At 35.3% G+C, this 19,617-nt stretch overlaps 1 protein-coding gene across 3 annotated transcripts in view; it reads left to right on the forward strand.

Moving 5' to 3' along the window:
* DNAAF4 (dynein axonemal assembly factor 4) overlaps window positions 1-15,716 on the forward strand; it is a 69,918-nt gene extending 54,202 nt beyond the window's left edge. Inside the window, exons 7-10 of one of the 3 annotated variants that reach the window (XM_043555366.1) lie at window positions 6,398-6,551; window positions 7,587-7,692; window positions 9,977-10,105; window positions 15,669-15,716. In XM_043555366.1, coding sequence (XP_043411301.1) covers window positions 6,398-6,551; window positions 7,587-7,692; window positions 9,977-10,086 — 370 coding nt within the window. In that variant the 3' untranslated portion in view covers window positions 10,087-10,105; window positions 15,669-15,716. Of the gene's footprint in view, window positions 1-6,397; window positions 6,552-7,586; window positions 7,693-9,976; window positions 11,758-15,668 lie in introns of those variants that run through there. The other 2 variants (XM_043555365.1, XM_043555367.1) reach the window with 2 other exon arrangements.
* Window positions 15,717-19,617: the final 3,901 nt, after the last annotated feature.

The following is a 19,617-nucleotide window of genomic DNA, read 5'->3' on the forward strand; positions in this document are numbered from 1 at the left end:
TAAATAAACATTAAAAATGACAGAATTTGGGGCATCTGGGTGGCTCAGTCGGTTGAGCGTCCGACTTCGGCTCAGGTCATGATCTCACACTCCATGAGTTCGAGCCCTGTGTCAGGCTCTATGCTGACAGCTCGGAGCCTGGAGCCTGCTTCAGATTCTGTGTCTCCCTCTCTTTCTCCGCCTCTCCCCTGCTCTTGCTCTGTCTCTCTCTGTCTCAAAAATAAATAAAAACATTAAAAAAAATTTTTTTAAATAATAATAATAAAAAAATAAAAATGACAGGATTGTTTGCAATTGTTCATGTCTCTTTTATTCTCACTATACATTCAGTATAATAAGCACTCGGTATATGTTGAATTAATGAGTACTTTTGCATAATTCTTTTCACTGGCATTGCCTTATTTCGAGCATCAATGAAGACTTCATGGTTATTAACTTCTCTGCTTAAATTGTTCAAAGGTTACTGCCCTTTGGATACAGGTTTAATTTTTTCCCTTTCCTTTTGAAATTTGGCTGTTTCCAAGTTCAAAATCATTCTGAAAGCCATACGGCAGATTTTTGGATTTTTGTAGTGACATTAAAGTTAAAAAAAAGTAATGTTCATTTGGATTTATATTTTAATATGTATATGTAAACTTTAAAAATATTTTAATACTTTATATTTCTTGCTATTATGCCTCCTACAATGGTTCTTTTAATAACACTCATTGTAGGGGTGCTGGGGTGGTTCTGTCAGTTAAGCATCCGACTTCAGCTCAGGTCATGATCTCACGGTTCGTGGTTTCAAGCCCCACATCAGGCTCTGTGCTGACAGCTCAGAGCCTGGAGCATGCTTCAGATTCTGTGTCTCCCTCTCTCTTCCTCTCCCCTGCTCATGCTCTTTCTCTGTCTCTCAAAAATAAATGTTAAAAATAGTTTAAAAATAATTTTCATTTTAAACTCCTTTCCCTTCAGACATGGAAAAATTTTTCTGAAAGAACTTTTATATTATAAAACTATAAACTTATGTTAAAGATGAAAAATGGAATTGTTCTTCAAATGTATAGGTTAATATAAGATTTGTACAGTTATACAGACCAATGGAATAGATAGTCCAGAAATAGCTCTCCCCTCTATGATCAAATGATTTTCAATAGTTATTCAGTGGAGAAAGGACAGTCTTTTCAACACATGGTGGTGGGAAAATTGGAAATTCATATGCAAAAGAATGAAGTTGGGCCCTTACCTAACACCTTATACAAAAATTAACTCAAAAGAGATAAAAGATCTAAACAGAAGAGCTAAAACAATGAATTTCTTGACTAAAACACAGAGTACTTTATGACATTGGATTTGGCAATATTTCTTGGATGTGACATCAAAAGCACAGACAACAAAAGACAAGTAAGTGGAAATGCATCAAAATTAAAAACTTGTACATGACGGGCACCATTAACAGAATGAAAAGACAGCCCATGGAATAGAGACAATATTTGCAAATCATGTATCTGATAAAGGGTTAATATCCAGAATATATTTAAAGAACTTCTGCAACTCAACAGTTTAAAAACGAAACAATCTTAAAAAGTAGGCAAAGAAAATAAATATATGTATAAATGATAAATGTATAAATATTTATATATTTATCATATATCTATATCTATATATATCTATATATCTATATAGATATCTATCTATGTATCTATCTATATATCTATATATCTATATATATATATATTAGGCAAAGAACTTGAATAGACTTTTCTCCAAAGAGGATTTCCAAAGACAAAAGTGCATGAAAAGATGCTGAATGTCACTAATTATTTAGAAAATGCAAATCAGAGTCACAGTGGGATACTAATTTACATAGATTACACTGGGTATTATCAAAATAACAAAATAACCCAGAAAATAACAAGTGTTTGTGAGGATGTGGAGAAATCAGAAACCTTGAACATTGTTGGTGGGAATATAAATTGTACACAGTATGGAGCCTCCTCAAAAAATTAAAAATAGAATTACCATATGATCCGGCAATTTCACTTTAAGGTATATACAGAAAATAATTGAAAGCAGGGAAACAAACAGATATTTGTACACATGTTCATAGTAGCATTATTCACAATAGCCAGAAGGTAGAAGCAACCCAAGTGCCCATTGATGGATATTTTGGTAAACAAAATGTGGTATATCCATACAACAGAATATTCTTTTTTTTTAATATGAAATTTATTGTCAAATTGGTTTCCATACAACACCCAGTGCTCATCCCAACAGGTGCCCTCCTCAATGCCAATCACCCACCCTACTCTCCCTCCCACCCCCCCTCAAGCCTCAGTTTGTTCTCAGTTTTTTAGAGTCTCTTATGTTTTGCCTCCCTCCCTCTCTAACCTTTTTTTTTTCCTTCCCCTCCCCCATGGTCTTCTGTTTAGTTTCTCAGGATCCACAAAAGAGTGAAAACATGGTATCTCTTTCTCTGCATGACTTATTTCACTTAGCATAACACTCTCCAGTTCCATCCACATTGCTACAAAAGGCCATATTTCATTCTTTCTCATTGCCAAGTAGTATTCCATTGTATATATAAACCACAACTTCTTTATCCATTCATCAGTTGATGGACATTTAGGCTCTTTCCATAATTTGGCTATTGTTGAGAGTGCTGCTATAAACATTGGGGTACAAGTGTCCCTATGCATCAGCACTCCTGTATCCCTTGGGTAAATTCCTAGCAGTTCTATTGCTGGGTCATAGGGTAGATCTATTTTTAATTTTCTGAGGAACCTCCACACTGTTTTCCAGAGCGGCTGCACCAGTTTGCATTCCCACCAACAGTGCAAGAGGTTTCCTGTTTCTCCACATCCTCACCAGCATCCATAGTCTCCTGACTTGCTCATTTTAGCCACTCTGACTGGCATGAGGTGGTGTCTGAGTGTGGTTTTGATTTGTATTTCCCTGATGAGGAGCGACGTTGAGCATCTTTTCATGTGCCTGTGGGACATCTGGATGTATTCTTTAGAGAAGTTCTATTTGTGTTTTCTGCCCATTTCTTCACTGGATTATTTGTTTTTCGGGTGTGGAGTTTGGTGAGCTCTTTATAGATTTTGGATACTAGCCCTTTGTCTGATACGTCATTTGCAAATATCGTTTCCCATTCTGTTGGTTGCCTTTTAGTTTTGTTGATTGTTTCCTTTGCAGTGCAGAAGCTTTTTATCTTCATGAGGTCCCGATAGTTCATTTTTGCTTTTAATTCCCTTGCCTTTGGGGATGTGTCAAGTAGGAAATAGCTATGGCTGAGGTCAGAGAGGTTTTTTTCCTGCTTTCTCCTCTAGGGTTTTGATGGTTTCCTGTCTCACATTCAGGTCCTTTATCCACTTTGAGTTTATTTTTGTGAATGGTGTATTCTCATTAGCCTTAAAGGGAAGAAACTCTTGTTAAACGTCACAACATGGATGAACCTTGAAGACATTATGCTAATTAAAACAAGCCAGTTACAAAAGGAAAAAGACTGTATAATTGCACTTATATGAGGTACCTACAGCAGTCAAATTCATAGGACAGAAAATAGAACGGTGGTCGTCAAAGGTAGGAGGTAATGGGGTGTTAATGTTTAATGAGTACAGTTTCAGTTTTGGAAGATGAAAAACTTCTAGAGTTGGACGTTGATGATGATTGCACAACAATGTGAATGTACTTAATGCCACTAAACTATACATTTAAAAATGGTTAAAAATGGTACATTTTATGTTATGTATATTGTGCCATAATTAAAAAGGGGAGGGGGAGCTTGTAGTAGACACTATAGGTTATCCAGCCAAAATGTATGCCCTCTCTTTATCCTTATTGGCTGAGACCTTATTTTGGTTAGGAGTGTAGACCGTATTACCCATGTGACCAAGTCCTGAGATAAATTCTGATTGACTTCAACAAATCAGGGTTTTCACTGCACTGCTGGTGGGTTTATTTGCTTGTGTTGTTGTTTTGTTTTTAGATCTATGTTTTATTATAATGTTTATAAAAGCAGAGTATTAGGAAACAAAAACCCTAAATGTCCATCATTAGGAGGAGACTGGTTTCAGAAATCCTGGCAGAAATTAGAGAATACTTTGCTTAAAAAAAAAATCTTTAAATATAGTGTATCTCCAATTTTCTTAATATGAAAAGATTATCATATTGTTGAATTTTCTTAAATGCTCCCAAACAGCAATATGTAGTACTGAGGTGTAAAAGTGGGGAGACAGAGAGACAGACGGGGAGATAGATTGAGGAAGAGAGGGAGTGACTGGTGGTTTTATTAAGACAAAATATATATTTTTTAAAGTTTATTTTGAGAAAGAGATTGAGGTGGGGGAGGGAAAGGAAGAGAGAAGAGAGAGAATCCCAAGCAGGATCCCTTTCAGTGTGGAACTGATACAGGACTTGATACGGAACTGTGAGATCATGGTGACCTGAGCAGAAACCAAGAGTCAGACACTTAACCAACTGAGCCACCCAGGTACCCCAAGGCTTAATATTTTTTTCAGGTGGGTACTTTTGGTTAATGAGATGGGAAAGGAGGTGAACCAGGAGATTTCTGGAAAAGTTTTTTTTTTTGCTCTCAAGGAGCATATACCAGAAGATACCGTCCCATTTTATTCTAATGAATATCGTGCTTTGAATGTGGCACCTTAAGCTATGCAGTCGTCTTATACTATGAGAAAAACCAGCCCTAGGATGAAGTAGCTTGTGAGTATAGTATAATGGAGAAGTGTAAGGAACCTTAGGCCTTGATAATATGTTCAAGTTGCTGATTTCATTGGGCATGGAGCCTTTCCCTCTGGAGTTGTTTTTCTGTTTTGTTTTTTTGTTTGTTTTCTTTTTAATTTTTTAAACTTATTTATTTTGATAGAGAGAGAACAAGCAGGGAAGTGGGGAGAGAAAGGGGGAAGAGAATGAATCCCAAGCAGGCTCTGCCGTGTGAGCACAGAGAACTACGTGGGGCTCGAATTCACAAACCGTGAGATTATGCCCTGAGCTGAAATCAAAAGTCTAAGGCTTAACTGATTGAGCCACCTGGCTTCCCTCTCTGGACTTTTTAAATGTGAGATCATTTACTTCCTTGTTTAAGCCAGTTTGAGTTGGGATCCTGTTACTTGCATTCCAAAACATCCTAGCTGATATGAGGCATTTCAGAAACATAAACTTTTACCAGAGAATTAGCTTTTCTAGTTTGTGCAAGTTATTTTAAACTTGAATCAGGATTACGTTAGATGTCACAGTAGTGTTGTTTTACCTTTAACTAATGGTTTACTGGGTGCTTTTATTTTGATGTCATCAAGTTCTAGAACGGTACAGTATGCAGTACAGTCAACTGGAAATAAATACAAAGTGTTCTTTATATAGCAGTTTTATATTTGGTATTTTATTTTTTCCCTTTGTGCATTTTCCAAAATTCTAGGAATTGTACATGAAAAATAAAAACCACTTTACATTTTAAATAAAACCCTTAATTATGTACATCTGTTTGAAGAGAATTTTGGAAGATTTAAACTATTAGATGCTTTTGTTTGCAAGTAATAAAAAAATTTTTTTAAACAATTTTAAACTCTGTTAAAAGGAATTTATTGGCTATGTAACTAAAAAGCTAAAGGTATGTTATATTTCAGGTAAAGCTTGATGCAGCAGCTTAATTGTATCACTAAGGACTCTGCTTCTGTCTGCCTTTTTATTCTTTTCATAATCCTATGGTATCAGCTTCATTCTAGTGCTGGCTCTTTCCATCGTGTTAAAAATGGTCACCACAGGGGCGCCTGGGTGGCGCAGTCGGTTAAGCATCCGACTTCAACCAGGTCACGATCTCGCGGTCCGGGAGTTGGAGCCCCGCGTCAGGCTCTGGGCTGATGGCTCAGAGCCTGGAGCCTGTTTCCAATTCTGTGTCTCCCTCTCTCTCTGCCCCTCCCCCGTTCATGCTCTGTCTCTCTCTGTCCCAAAAATAAATAAACGTTGAAAAAAAAAATTTTAAAAAAAATGGTCACCACAGTTAGGGCTGTATGCTGTCTTCATTTGTATCCAGCAAGAGGAGTTTTCCCAACTTTTCATTCTCCAACATTGGAAACAAAGTCACAGGCTTCATTCTGAATAGACCAATTTAGGTCACAAGCTTATCCCCAAGTCAGTCATTGTAGCCAAGAGGATAGAAATATGCTTAGAGATTAAACTACCATAGCTACCTTTGGAGGTGGGGGTGAGGTCAGTCCCATTCAGAATATATGTTGATACATGTGGAGGAAAGTAGGGGGCAGTGTAGCCTACAAACCATTGTATAGGGAATAGAAAAGGAGGTAAACCATCTCCTCGGCCAGATGTTACTAGATAGTATTTCTGTGTTCCTATTTCAATGTTATATTGTTTTCCTTTTTTTTTTTTTTTGTCTCATTAGCAAATTGTTTGCAACAGAAAACTATTTGGCAGCTATTAATGCATATAACTTAGCCATAAGACTAAATAACAAGATTCCACTATTGTATTTGAATCGGGCTGCTTGCCACCTAAAACTAAAAAACTTACACAAGGCCATCGAAGATTCTTCTAAGGTATGTGTGTGTGTGTGTGTGTGTGTGTGTGTGTGTGTGTGTGTGTATGTTGGTTTAAAATTGTTATCCTTATTTATTGGTTTAAATGATACCCTTCATGTGTTTTCTTTTAAATTTATGTAGTTGAGATGCAAGGATTATAAGAGTCATCTTGTTGGGCTTTTTTTTTTTTTTACTGAAAAAAAGATTTTTCTGTGTTTGAGTAGATAAGAAACTGTTTTTTTTTTTTTGAGATTTCAAGTTTCATTAGAAATCCCCTATCAATTGCTCCTATATTTCCTTGATGTATCCTTTGAAATTCACAAGGAAATTAGTAAATGTTTGTCAGTTGTGCTTACCCTTTTTCTTATTAAAGTTTTGCAGACTTACTGCAAGTTTGAAGGAAGAAAACTTGGTATTCCCTTGTTATCACTACCACTTGCACGGTAGGATAGCTCCCTAGTAATTTCCCGATTTTCAGAGTAACTTAGTATATCCTAATTTCATTACTAATATCATGTCATTACTAATAAACTAGTTTTTTTCTCTTTTTTTCCATATCCAAGTAACCTGTCTACAGGGAAAATCACATGCAAAATCTCTTAGGTTGCCCCTTGAGATTGAAAATATGGGAGAAATAACCAGATCCTCATACTTTGATCTTATTAAGCTACTAAAAGATCTGGCAATATTCTTAGGATCCAGTTTTCCTTTTATTAGCACAATTCTGGCCACAAATATTTATTGAATGATTGAATGAACTGAAATGCCCAATACTCTTTAATCATTCCTGTTAATAAAGGTAAAAATGTAGAGGTTTCAAATGATAAACCAGAGATGACTTTGGGAGAGAGGGTATGAATCTTGTATAGGAACAATTGAACAATTCTTTAAATTGTTCAACCCAAATAGAAGTATTTGATACATTTCTATATCAGTTAAGCCCAAAATTTTGGTGGGTGAAGACATGAGGCTTGTTTCAAAGTTAATATTTGTACCATGTTTTTGCTCAAGTTTAAATTAGGAAATTGTCTTTCCCTCATTTTATCCTGTAAGGCACTAGAATTACTGACACCACCTGTTGCAGACAATGCTAATGGAAGAATGAAGGCACATATACGACGTGGAACAGCATTCTGTCAACTAGAATTGTATGTAGAAGGTAAGAAATTGATAGAAATGTTTTAAGTTACAAATTATACTCTGAAAAAAGTATCAATAGGATTATTTAAAATCATAACTTTTTAGGACTCCGCTGTTTTATATTTTTAGCATTTAGTGTATTCTTTGCAATGTATCTGACAAAAATGATTTTGAAATACTTAAAAAATTTATTGTTGTAGAAGGGAGTGAACAACCGGTTTAGGTCTCAGAAAATGCTGTAGCATCAAACAACTTTTACATAGAAAGATGTGTGATAAAGGTTATAAATGAGTCAGTTAAGGGGTGCCTGGGTGGCTCAGTTGGTTAAGCGGCCGATTTCGGCTCAGGTCATGATCTCATGTTCCGTGAGTTCGAGCCCCGCGTCGGGCTCTGTGCTGACAGCTCAGAGCCTGGAGCCTGTTTCAGATTCTGTGTCTCCCTCTCTCTGACCCTCCCCTGTTCATGCTTTGTCTCTCCCTGTCTCAAAAATAAAAAAACATTAAAAAATTTTTTTTTTAAATGAGTCATTTAAGATATGATGGAAATTTAAAATGAACTGCTTTGGTCACACACACACACACACACACACACACACAAGCTCAGAAATAACTGATGTACTACCGTATATGATCATTGCTTATATTTGTGGGACTGTGCTAAGGTTTGTAATTCAGCCTGGTGGATAGAAGCCATAACACTGATTTTTTATTGTTTTTCGTTTTTAATGTGTTTGGGGACTGGTTTGCAGTTACTCATTTTGCTCCAAAGGCAAAAATTTTTAGTAGTCAGTGTCTTAATGTTCTTCTTCCCATACTTCTGTACCCAGAGGACCATTCAGCTTTCCTTTATTCAAGGCCTAAAGGTATACTCCTTGATGATGCCTTACCAGGGAAGGGGCTAGTCTATATGGTTTTATTATTTCTGACTTTGTTTTTAAATTTGTTTCTGACATTTTTAGATTTCTAATTTTTTCGTTTTTTAAATTAAAAAAAATTTTTTTAATTTATTGAGAGAGAGCTCACATGTGTGCACAAGAGAGAATTCTAAGCAGCTCCACGTGCATTGCAGAGCCTGATGCAGGGCTCGATCTCATGACTTAAGGTGAAATCAAGAGTCCTATGTCCAACTGACTGAACCACCCAGGTACCCCAGAGATTTTTCCAACCAAAGCACCCATATGAGATTTATATGCCCTGTTTTTGTTTTTGTTTTTTAAGTGTCTCGTCCAGCTTTGTGAAGATAAAAATTATGAATGCAGGAAATGAAAGATTTTAAAGCATTCTTTAGAAATGATAGCACTATAGACTTTCTGAGCTAAAAGTACTCTTCATTTTAAAGATGAGAAAATGGAGGCTTGGAGAAGTTAAGTGCTTTACCTCAATGGCATGGCAAATCAGTAGCACTTAGAACTCAAGTTTCCTTATTCTCAAAGAAATTTTCCTACTGCTTATTTTGGTGAAGATTTAGACTCATTTGTGTATATATGTAACAACCAGCCCACAATGCTTTCCTTTTAAGCCAAATTTCCTCAAAAGAATTCTGTAGGTATGATAGCTATAGAAAAAAACATAAACAATAATCTATGGATTATATAAAGTATGGATTGAGTCTACCAAAATTATTTTTTTAATCTAGAATCAAAAAAATTTTTTTTAATGTTTATTTATTTTTGAGAGAGAAACACACTGAGCAGGAGCAGGGGAGGTGCAGAAAGAGAGGGAGACACAGAATCTGAAACAGGCTCGAGGCTCTGAGCTTTCAGCACAGAGCCCAACACAGGGCTCGAACTCACAAAACCTGAGCTGAAATTGGACATTTTACCGACTGAGCCACCCAGGCTCTCCTAATCTAGAATTTCTAAATAAGATAGCATTTTTCAAAAATGAGTCTGTTCATGCTTTAATGAGTTTAAGCTGTTAGCTTATTTGTACTTGAATTTAAAATAACTGTTTCTGAGGTGCCTGGCTTGCTCAGTTGGAAGAGCATGTGACTCTTGATCTTGGCCCCACATTGGGTGTTGAGATTACTTAAATGAATTTTTAAAAACCCTAAAAAAACTGCTTCTTACAAAATCCTGAGTGAAGTGAGTATAATTACTTCTGAAATTACTGAAAAATTTCTGCAGTATTTTAGAAATACTACATAGAGATGCATATATGAAAATGAGAATCTAATTGAAAACCTGGTACTTGTCCTGAACCATGTTCTTATTGGTTATTTTTAGTAAAAAAAAAAATTGTCTAGATAACACAAGTATGTATAAAATACTGATTTTATTGACTATCACTGCTATATAAATATAGGCTTACAGGATTATGAAGCTGCACTTAAGATTGACCCGTCCAATGAAATTGTGCAAAATGATGCTGAGAAGATTCGGAATATAATTCAAGGAACAGAACTAAAATCTTAATGACTGCTGAAGCAACTAGGTATTGTACTAGATATTGTTTCAAGTTTTTAAAAAAATAACTGGAGACATTAGGAATATTTGTAAATATGGCTGATTGTGCAGAATTACTTTCTCTTTAGTTCTCTAGTTCTGTAGAGGGCAAAATCTATAGATTTATATATTACAAATCTATGGAAAATTAAATGTGTGACTTGAATGGTTTCTGAATAAGTAAATCAAAACAAGAATGATTTAATTCTTCTTCAATACACAGATTAATTATATATACATATACATATATATGTACCTACATATACATACATATGTATATATGTATATATATATTGTTGTTGTTGTTACTGAATTCAACTTACCCTTAAAACTAACCAAATATTTGTCGGTGTGATGAGTATTAAGACATGGATTCATTTTTGACAAGGTAAAATTTGAAAACAAAAGACCACCTTAAAAAAAATTTTTTTTAATTATATATACTACTTAGTTGTCTGAATGATTGACCTTGGTATAATCAATACTGATGTTCACTTAGTTTTCAATGCACAGAACCTTTTTTTTCCCCTTTCATACTTCTCCACCACCTGTGTGGGAGGTTAGACCAGTTCAATCTAGCAAAACAACTGTTTGGGAAACCTTGTTTTCAACTTCAGGTACAGGCAGTGTTCCCCAAAGTCTTGATCATATTTCATACTATCTGATGAAGGTAAGTTTTCTAGTACCTTCAAGTACAATAGGAAAAAGAAAAAAAGACAGCAAAGGGTGAAATGTTAACACAGAATATTATGTATGATACTGGCATTTGATTGCACCACCACTTGTGTTGTATCACTGTCATGATGCAAGCATTAAGCAAAAACAGTATAGCTTCCCTTTTGCACATAGTAGTTATCACAATTGTCTGTTTATATTTAGAGGATTTTTAGAAAAATCAAACAATTTTTTAGGAGTAAGTTTTTATAGCATTTGGTCATCTGATATCATTCAAATGGACCATAAGACAGCTTCATTCTTTTTTTTTTAACTCAATATTTTTTTTGAATGGGAACAGATAAGGTTAGTTCAGCAACCTTGAGACTTTTATAAAGCAACTTTTGATAACTTACATAGCAGCCTTGTCCAGTTATTAGACCTTCTAATAAGACTTGCTTCTAATAAGGATTGCTTTTGCTTATAATCAACACTGGTTTGTCAATTTATTTTTAAAAAATAAGTGTTACCAAAATGAAGATGGGTCTTCATGTGTGTCAAATACCAGTTTGATGTTCAAAATATTTAACCAAACTAGTGCTGCTTCAGGCTCTTCCTATTACCATCCTCTCCCCCTCTCCCCCTGCCCTCTCGAAAAGACTGGGCCCAATAGCTGCCCTAAGGGCAAAAGATCTATCCTTGGAGGAATAGAAGAAGAGATAGTCTTAACTAGTTGTGTGTGAATATTTTTTACCCTATCCTCTAAGTAAAGTCTTGGTTTAAATGCAACAGTAGAATTTGTATTTACGAAATACTTGACCTCTTTTGAGCAATCTCCTATGGTTTACAAGGGACTTTTGTCTTAGATTGAAGTAGTGACAGAGTTGAAATAGTGATACAACATGCCCATCTCTTTTATGATAAAAACATACCTCCCAAATAATAGTGCTAATTAAGGCCTGTGAATAAAAGATAAAAAAATTCTAATAGTAGTCCTTTGATTTTTTTCATAATGTCAATTATTTAATTGAAATTAATTTCAAGATACCAAATGGATAACAAACTAAATGTGGCTGTTACAGAAATGTAAACTGAAGGGGTCTTTAATCATCTGAAGGGATCTTTAATCCCCCACTACTATGTGATTACCATACACATAAATACATAGTATACATGTTAATTAAAGATGATTTTTTGACAAATTTGGCTATGAAGAAATATCAAAACTATATCAACATATTGATTACAAAGGAAAGATCAGACTTAGCCCATTTTTGCAGTGGATGCTTTACAGGAATAGAAAATAGTTATTGTTAGACTTAATTAAAAAAATATTTTAATATACCACTCACTTGCCCTTTGATAGTCACTTGAGAGTCAGGGTGGATGGGTAACTAGTTTGATTAAACCTGTTTTTATGTCATTAAAGTGCTTAAGCATTTTATGAGGAAAGTTCATCTCTTTCTTCCCAGAAAGAGTTTTGTGAATTACATTAAGCAAAAGTGGTTTGTCCCAGACCAGGTTTGGTATAATTTTTTTAATGCATTTTAGCTCTTTACTGACAGAAGTAAAAATATTATTCCTAATAGATAGGTGCTATCTAATAATTAAGTAGAAAGTAAACACATATGTTTGTATAAACATATCCTGTCCAGTTTTCCAGAGTCAAAGAAAACCAGAGCTGGACAGTAGTTAGAGCAGTAAAAACAGATTTCACTTGGGAACTATTACAGGATAAGAAAAGAGATCTCAGTGTAGAATTGGGGTCTTTTCATAATATAGCATGGGCAATGGACAAGTGGTGATTAATAGCTAAGGAACAAGTTGGGGGTGGGGGTTGGAGTTGTCAGTGGATAGAAAATCACTAAGAGGAAACATCAGGGGTAGGGAGATTCTGGCTATGTTAATCTAACAGGATTCTTGCTGAAGGCAGGCCAGGTTGATTGGGCATTACCTAGGGATGATGAGGGATGAGGAATTTGGTCAAATGTTGAGAGTGATTGAAATTAATGGTGGGGATTCTGGCTAATCCAACTTAGCATTATTCTTGCTAACAGCTGAACCTGACAAGGCCCAAGGATGAGGCCCAGTTGGAAAGTGGCTAAAGGAACCTGTTTAGAGTTTGGTGAAGGAGAGACCACTTGTCACCAGCAAGCCAAGTACTTTCCAGTGAACTCATCCATGTGGCAAATAAGGACAAAGGATTTTTCCACATACCATCTGGGGAAAGGGTTAGTAGGTGATCTCCCAAAAAGACTGACAACAGGAGTATTTCATTATCGTATTGATCTGATCTGGCTCAGTCTCACTCTCAAAGACCTATCAATAGCTGATCCATCTCTGAGTATCAGATTCACATTAACCCAGCTCAGGAGACTGCCTGGGCAAAACAGACTGCCTACTTATTAATTATTAACCCAGCAAAACAGACTGCCTACTTATTAATTCATAATTAGAAATTGAGCATCTGCATGGGGATGATAGGTTATATTACAATTCACCTTTCCTTATAAACAGATGTATATAGTAAATCACATCATAAAATTGCTTGGTAAACATGTTAAAAGAAACAGGTCCAAAATGGAGTCACTTGTGGCTTCATAAGTGAATTCTACCAAACATTTAAAGAAGGGTTAATACCTATTCTTTTCAAACTATTCCAAAAAATGGAAGAGGAAGGAAAGCTTTCTATGAGCCCAGCATTACCCTGACACCAAAACCAGATAGAGTCACTACAAAAAAAAGAGAGAACTATAGGCCAATATCTCTGATGAACATAGATACATATATCCTCAACAAATTATTAGCAAACCAAATCCAACAATACATTAAAAAAAATCATTCACCACAATCAAGTGGGATTTATTCTTGGGATATAAGGGTGGCTGAATGTTCACAAATCAATCAACTTGATACATGACATCAATAAGAAAAAGGATAGGGTTGCCTGGGTGGCTCAGTCAGTTAAGCTTAAGACTCTTGATCTGGGCTCAGGTCATGATCTCATGGTTGTGAGATCAAGCCCCATATCAGGCTCCATGCTGAGTGGGGAGCCTGCATGGAATTCTCTCTCTCTCTCTCTCTCTCTCTCTCTCTCTCTCTGCCCCTCTCCTGCTCATGTGTGTGCACACTCTCTCAAAATAAATAAACATTAAAAAATAAGACAAAGGATAAAAAAATATTATTTTAATAGATGCAGAAAAACATTTGACAAGGTACAATATCCATTCATAATAAAAACCCTCAACAAAGTAGGGTTAGAGGGAGTAGACATCCACATAATAAAGGCTATCTATGAAAAACTCACTGCTAACATCATCCTCAATGAGGAACAACAGAGCTTTTCCCCCAAGGGCAGGAACAAGACAGGATTTCCACTCTCAACATTTTCATTGAACATAGTACTGGAAGTTTTAGCCACAGCAATTAGACAAGAAAAAGAAATGAAAGGCATTGGAATTGGTAAGGAAAGGTAAAACTTTCACTACTTGTAGATGACATGATACTATATATATATATAGAAAACCCTAAAGACTCCACCAAAAAACTTCAGAACTGAGAAATGAATCAGGAAAGCTGCAGGATACAAAATCAATATACAGAAACCTGTTGCATTTCTGTACACTAATAATGAAGTAGCAGAAAGAGAAATTAAGAAAATCCCATGTACAATTGCACCAAAAATAATAAAACCTAGGGATAAACCTAACCAAAGAGGGGAAAGACTTGTACTCTGAAAACTATAAAACATTGATGAAAGAAATTGAAGATGACACAAATGGAAAGATATTCTATGCTCATGGATTGGAAGAACAAATATTGTTAGAATGTCCATTCTACCCAAAGCAATCTACAGATTTAATGCAATCCCAATCAAATACCAAGAGCATTTTTTCACAGAACTAGAATAAAAAATCCTAAAATTTTTATGGAACCACAAAAGATCCTGAAGAGCCAAAGTAATCTGGAAAAGAAGAACATAACTGGAGGTATCACAATCCCAGATTTCAAGATATACTACAAAGTTGTATTAATCAAAACAGTATGGTACCGGCACCAAAACAGACATGTAGATCAATGGAACAGAATAGAAAGCCTAGAAATAAACACACACTTAAATGGTTAATAAAGCTACGCCAGGGAGGCAAGAATATGCAGTGGGAAAAAGAAAGGGTGTTTAACAAATGGTTTTGGAAAAACTGGACCATTTTCTTACACCATAGACAATAATAAACTCAAAATGGACTAAAGACCTAAATATGACACCTAAAGTCCTAGAAGAGAGCACAGGCAGTAATTTCTCTGACATTTTTCTAGATATGTTTCCTAAGGCAAAGGAAGCAAAAGCAAAAATAAACTATTGGGACTACATGAAAATAAAAAGCTTTGAATAGCAAAGGAAACAATCAACAAAACAAAAAGACACCAAATTGGAGAAGATGTTTGCAAATAATATGTTCAATAAGGGGTTAATACCCAAAGTATATAAAGAACTTACACAACACACACAAAAAAAAACAAAACAAAAAACCAATCTGATTAAAAATAGGCAGAAGGTATGAAGAGACATTACTCCAAAGACACACGAAAAGATGCTTAACATCACTCATTGTCAGGGAAATGCAAATCAAAATCACAATGAGATATCACCTTACACCTGTCAGAATGGATAGTATCAAAGAGACAAGAAGTAACAAGTGTTGGTGAGGCTTGGAGAAAAAGGAACCCTTGGGCACTGTTGGTGGGAATTCAAACTGGTGCAGCCACTGTGGAAAATGGGTGGAGGTTACTTGAAAAATGAAAAACAATTACCATATGACCCAGTAATTCTACTATTTACCCAAAGAAAATGAAAATAAGAATTTGAAAGGATATATGTACCCCTATGTTTATTGCAGCATTATTTACATTAACTGGAATGTGGAAGCAACCCAAGTATGCACTGATAGATGAATGGATAAAGAAGGTATGGTATGTATCTACAATGGAATGTTACCCATAAAACAAATGAAATTCTGCCATTTGCAACAACATGGATGGCTCTAGAGGGTATAATGCTAAGTGAAATAAGTCAGTATAAGAAAGACAAATACCACATGAATTCATTCCTATGTAGAATTTAAGAAACAAAACAAATGAACAAAGGGAAAAGAGACAAAAAAAAAGTCTCTTAAATATAGAGAACTGGTGTTTGCCAGAGGGGAGGGAATGGTTGAAATAGGTGAAGGGAATTAAGAGTACCCTTATTGTGATGAGCACTGAATAATGTGTAGAATTGTTGAATCACTGTATTGTATGCCTGAAACTAATATAACAGTGTATGTTAATTATTCTGGAATTTTAAAAATGATTAAAAAAAAATTAAAAAAGTAAAATAAAAATGGAGTCACTTGCCCCCATTGCTGCAAATCAGGATATAATTGCAAGAATCTGAACTTTAACCAGTCAATCTGGAATTTTCTGATCAGCACTAGTGAGGTAAATTGCTTGCTAGAACCCCATGCTTCCCCCAAAGGAAGGTGACCTTGCCTGAAACCTGAAACAATCCCTCTCCCTCTCCCTCCCACTCTCCCTCTCTCCCTCTCTCCCCCTCTCCCCCTCCCCCTCCCCTTTTTTTTTGGTTAATAGCTTCTTTGCCCCACCCTGTTTCTGCCTATAAACATCTTCCATTTTGTTTAGCCTCTCAGAGCACTTTTCTGCTGACTAGATGGGATGCTGCCTGCCTGACTGTTAAATAAAGCTGGTTAAATTTTTCAAGTTCACTCAGTTGAATTCTGTTTTTTAACACATAGAATCAGAACAAGGAGAATTAGTTTGAATAGAATGTTTCATGGCATCATGCATCCAATTGTACACAGCAGGCTTCCTCTTTCCTATAAGGTTTGTTTATAAACCCTAAGGCATACCTCACTGTAACTAACTCTCCAATAAAACCAGGTTTATGCTTCAGATAATGACCACATTACCAGCATCTTCTCTTTGTCATTACCCATAGTTTTTGAAATGTAATTCCCCTTTCCAAAATGTTTTATTTTTTAATTTATTGTTTTTTCTAAAATGTTTTAAAGGCATATGATGACCCTATGGCCATCTTAAAATAGTCTCTTTAAGGAACTACTTTTGACATTTTATCCTTTTTATGACCTAATAAACATGTTTGTTGTTTAGTAAACAAAAAAAAAACAGTACAATAATAGAAATAGTAAACTCAATAATTTTTAGCTATTATACATGGTAAAAACCAATCAACTTATTCAAATATATTTATTAGATTTTTGATTGGGTAAACTAGATTTCTGATAGTCTTTTAGTTTATAGCTAAAAGAGAGGCAGACCTAAACTCACCGATAAAATATTACTTTGGGAAGGTAAACTTTGTTTTATTTGAAGCTGAGAGCTCATGCTGTATTTGCAGTAATGATGAGTCAAGAAATGGAAGTGAAATGTCAACAATTCTGATAATCATATAAAGGTAGGAAAGTTTGCCTAAAGTATATGAGTTTTTGTTTTTGTTTTTTCAGACCCAGGGAGGGGCAGAGAGAGAGGGAGAGAGAGAATCCCAAGCAGGCTTCCTGCTCAGCACGGAGCCTGATGTGGGGTTCATCTCACAACCACGAGACCATGACCGGAGCCAAAATCAAGAGCCCAATGCTTAACCTACTTAGCCACACACGGGCCCCTCTGAATTTTTTACCTAATATGTTTAAATATTTTTTACAAGAATGATTTGTTCAAACTGTTTTCTGAAATGAAATCCTTCTTTTTGGAAAAATTACAAACTCGTTTGTGTTTGTTTACTTATTTGTAAAGTAAGTTACAAATTTGTGTATTTGTTTACTTACTTACATTTTAGCATATTCCAAAAATGTATTGCTTTATGTTGTATATCTCACAAAGTGGTGAATTTCACAGTCCAAACTCTAAAGCTTCTTTTAAGTTGTTTGTATCCAGATTCTAAATATACTATAAGCTGGTGAATAATTCTGTATATTGTCTATCCATGCTTTTGATTTTATACAGTTTAGTTTTTTTAGTCTATATTAAAGAAACATTACTCTGTAGTTGTCTTCAACTACATTTTATCTTTAGAGCTGATTAGTACAGGTCAGTAGTTCACAAAAAGTGATCCCATCAGAATACAAATAGGCTATATTATCCTATCTTTTAAAAAATAACCTTTGGCCCCATATGTCTACTTCCGGCTTCCAGTCTATTTCTCTGTTCAGTGTACAGCAAAACTACTAAAAAGTACCACTTCCATTTTTTCTTAAACCTCTTCCATTAAAGTTTTCCTTTCTGTGACGTCACTAAAACACTTCTCCTTGAGGTGACTAATGTTCTCTGCATTGCCTATTTGTACCTTCAGATCTCAATCCATGTGTTACCTCTCAAGATAATTTCACACAGCTGGCCTCTTGAAACAGATTCTTGGCTTTTGGGCATCAGTTTGCTAATTGCTTCCTCCTTCACTAATCACTTCTTGATCTCATTTGTTTATTTATATTCATTCCCATGATTTCTAAATGTTGGAGTTCCCTAGAGTTTAGTCCTTTGGTCCCTTTTCTATGAATACTTTATAGTCTTATCTGGCCTCATGATTTTAAATAATATCTTCGTGTGGATGTTGTTCAAATTGATTATATTCAACATGGGCTTATCCCTTGAACTCCAGACTACACGTTCAGTTGTCTCACAACAGCTCTACTTTCCCCAGAGATTCTCTTCACTTCCTTCAGGGGTTTGGTCAGACATCAACTTATCAGAGACCTTCCCAGACCAGTCTACCAAAAATAACTCCTTGCTTAAGCACTCCCTTTCCCCCAACCCTATTTTATTTTTTTCCTCATAACATTTATCACTTGGCATATTTTATATGTATTTATAGGCATACATAAATATTTACATGTAACTATGTATACATCATTTATATATGTACATTTATACATGTATGTAAATGTAAATATATGCCTATATATATATGTACTTACCCACATATATATCTATACTTTTTTTTGAGAGTATTTACTTATTCTGAGAGAGAGAGAGAGAACGACTCCCAGGCAGGCTCCATACTGTCAACACAGAGCCCAACATGGGGCTCAAACTCATGAACCGTTAGATCATGACCTGAGCCGAAATCAAGAGTGGGCCACTTAACCTACTGAGCCACCCAGACACCCCTCTATACATATGTTTTTTGGTCTCTTTTTCCCTACTGGAATTTACCAGAATCTAAGCTCCATGAGGACATGCTCTTAGTGCCTAGAAAATCCCTGGACTTTAACAGGCACTAAATGACTACATAGTGGCTATTCCAGACAATGTGCTTGATTCTGAGATACTCATCCTACCTGAGAATTTTAGCAACAAACAAAAAAGGGCCTAACCACCTGCTATAGTAAGAATCTTTAGGTTAATATATAGATTCTAAATTTTAAAAAATTGACTTCACTTGCCACAAATTGAGTACCTACAGTGAAGGGGGAAAATAGGTTGTATAGATTTTGTGGAGAAAAGGCAACTAAACTCAAGTTTTTTTTAAATTTGCAGTATTCACCTCAATATCTTGTGCAATGCCCTGATTTTTGGTGTTTCAGAGGAGGTGAACAAAACTAATTTTTCTTTTTATGTCATTATCAAATAAGTTTTCAGGTGTTTGGAAAAATCTTATGAGGCAGAGTTTGAACTATTTTCTCACATCAAACCTTTTTTTTATAAATAGAAGATACACATTTCTGATCTCCTAGCAACTCAAAATTATTTTTTTTTTTTTAATTTTTTTTTTTCAACGTTTATTTATTTTTGGGACAGAGAGAGACAGAGCATGAATGGGGGAGGGGCAGAGAG

Source organism: Prionailurus bengalensis, chromosome B3 (assembly GCF_016509475.1).
Source record: "Prionailurus bengalensis isolate Pbe53 chromosome B3, Fcat_Pben_1.1_paternal_pri, whole genome shotgun sequence".
NCBI classification, from domain to species: Eukaryota; Metazoa; Chordata; class Mammalia; order Carnivora; family Felidae; genus Prionailurus; species Prionailurus bengalensis.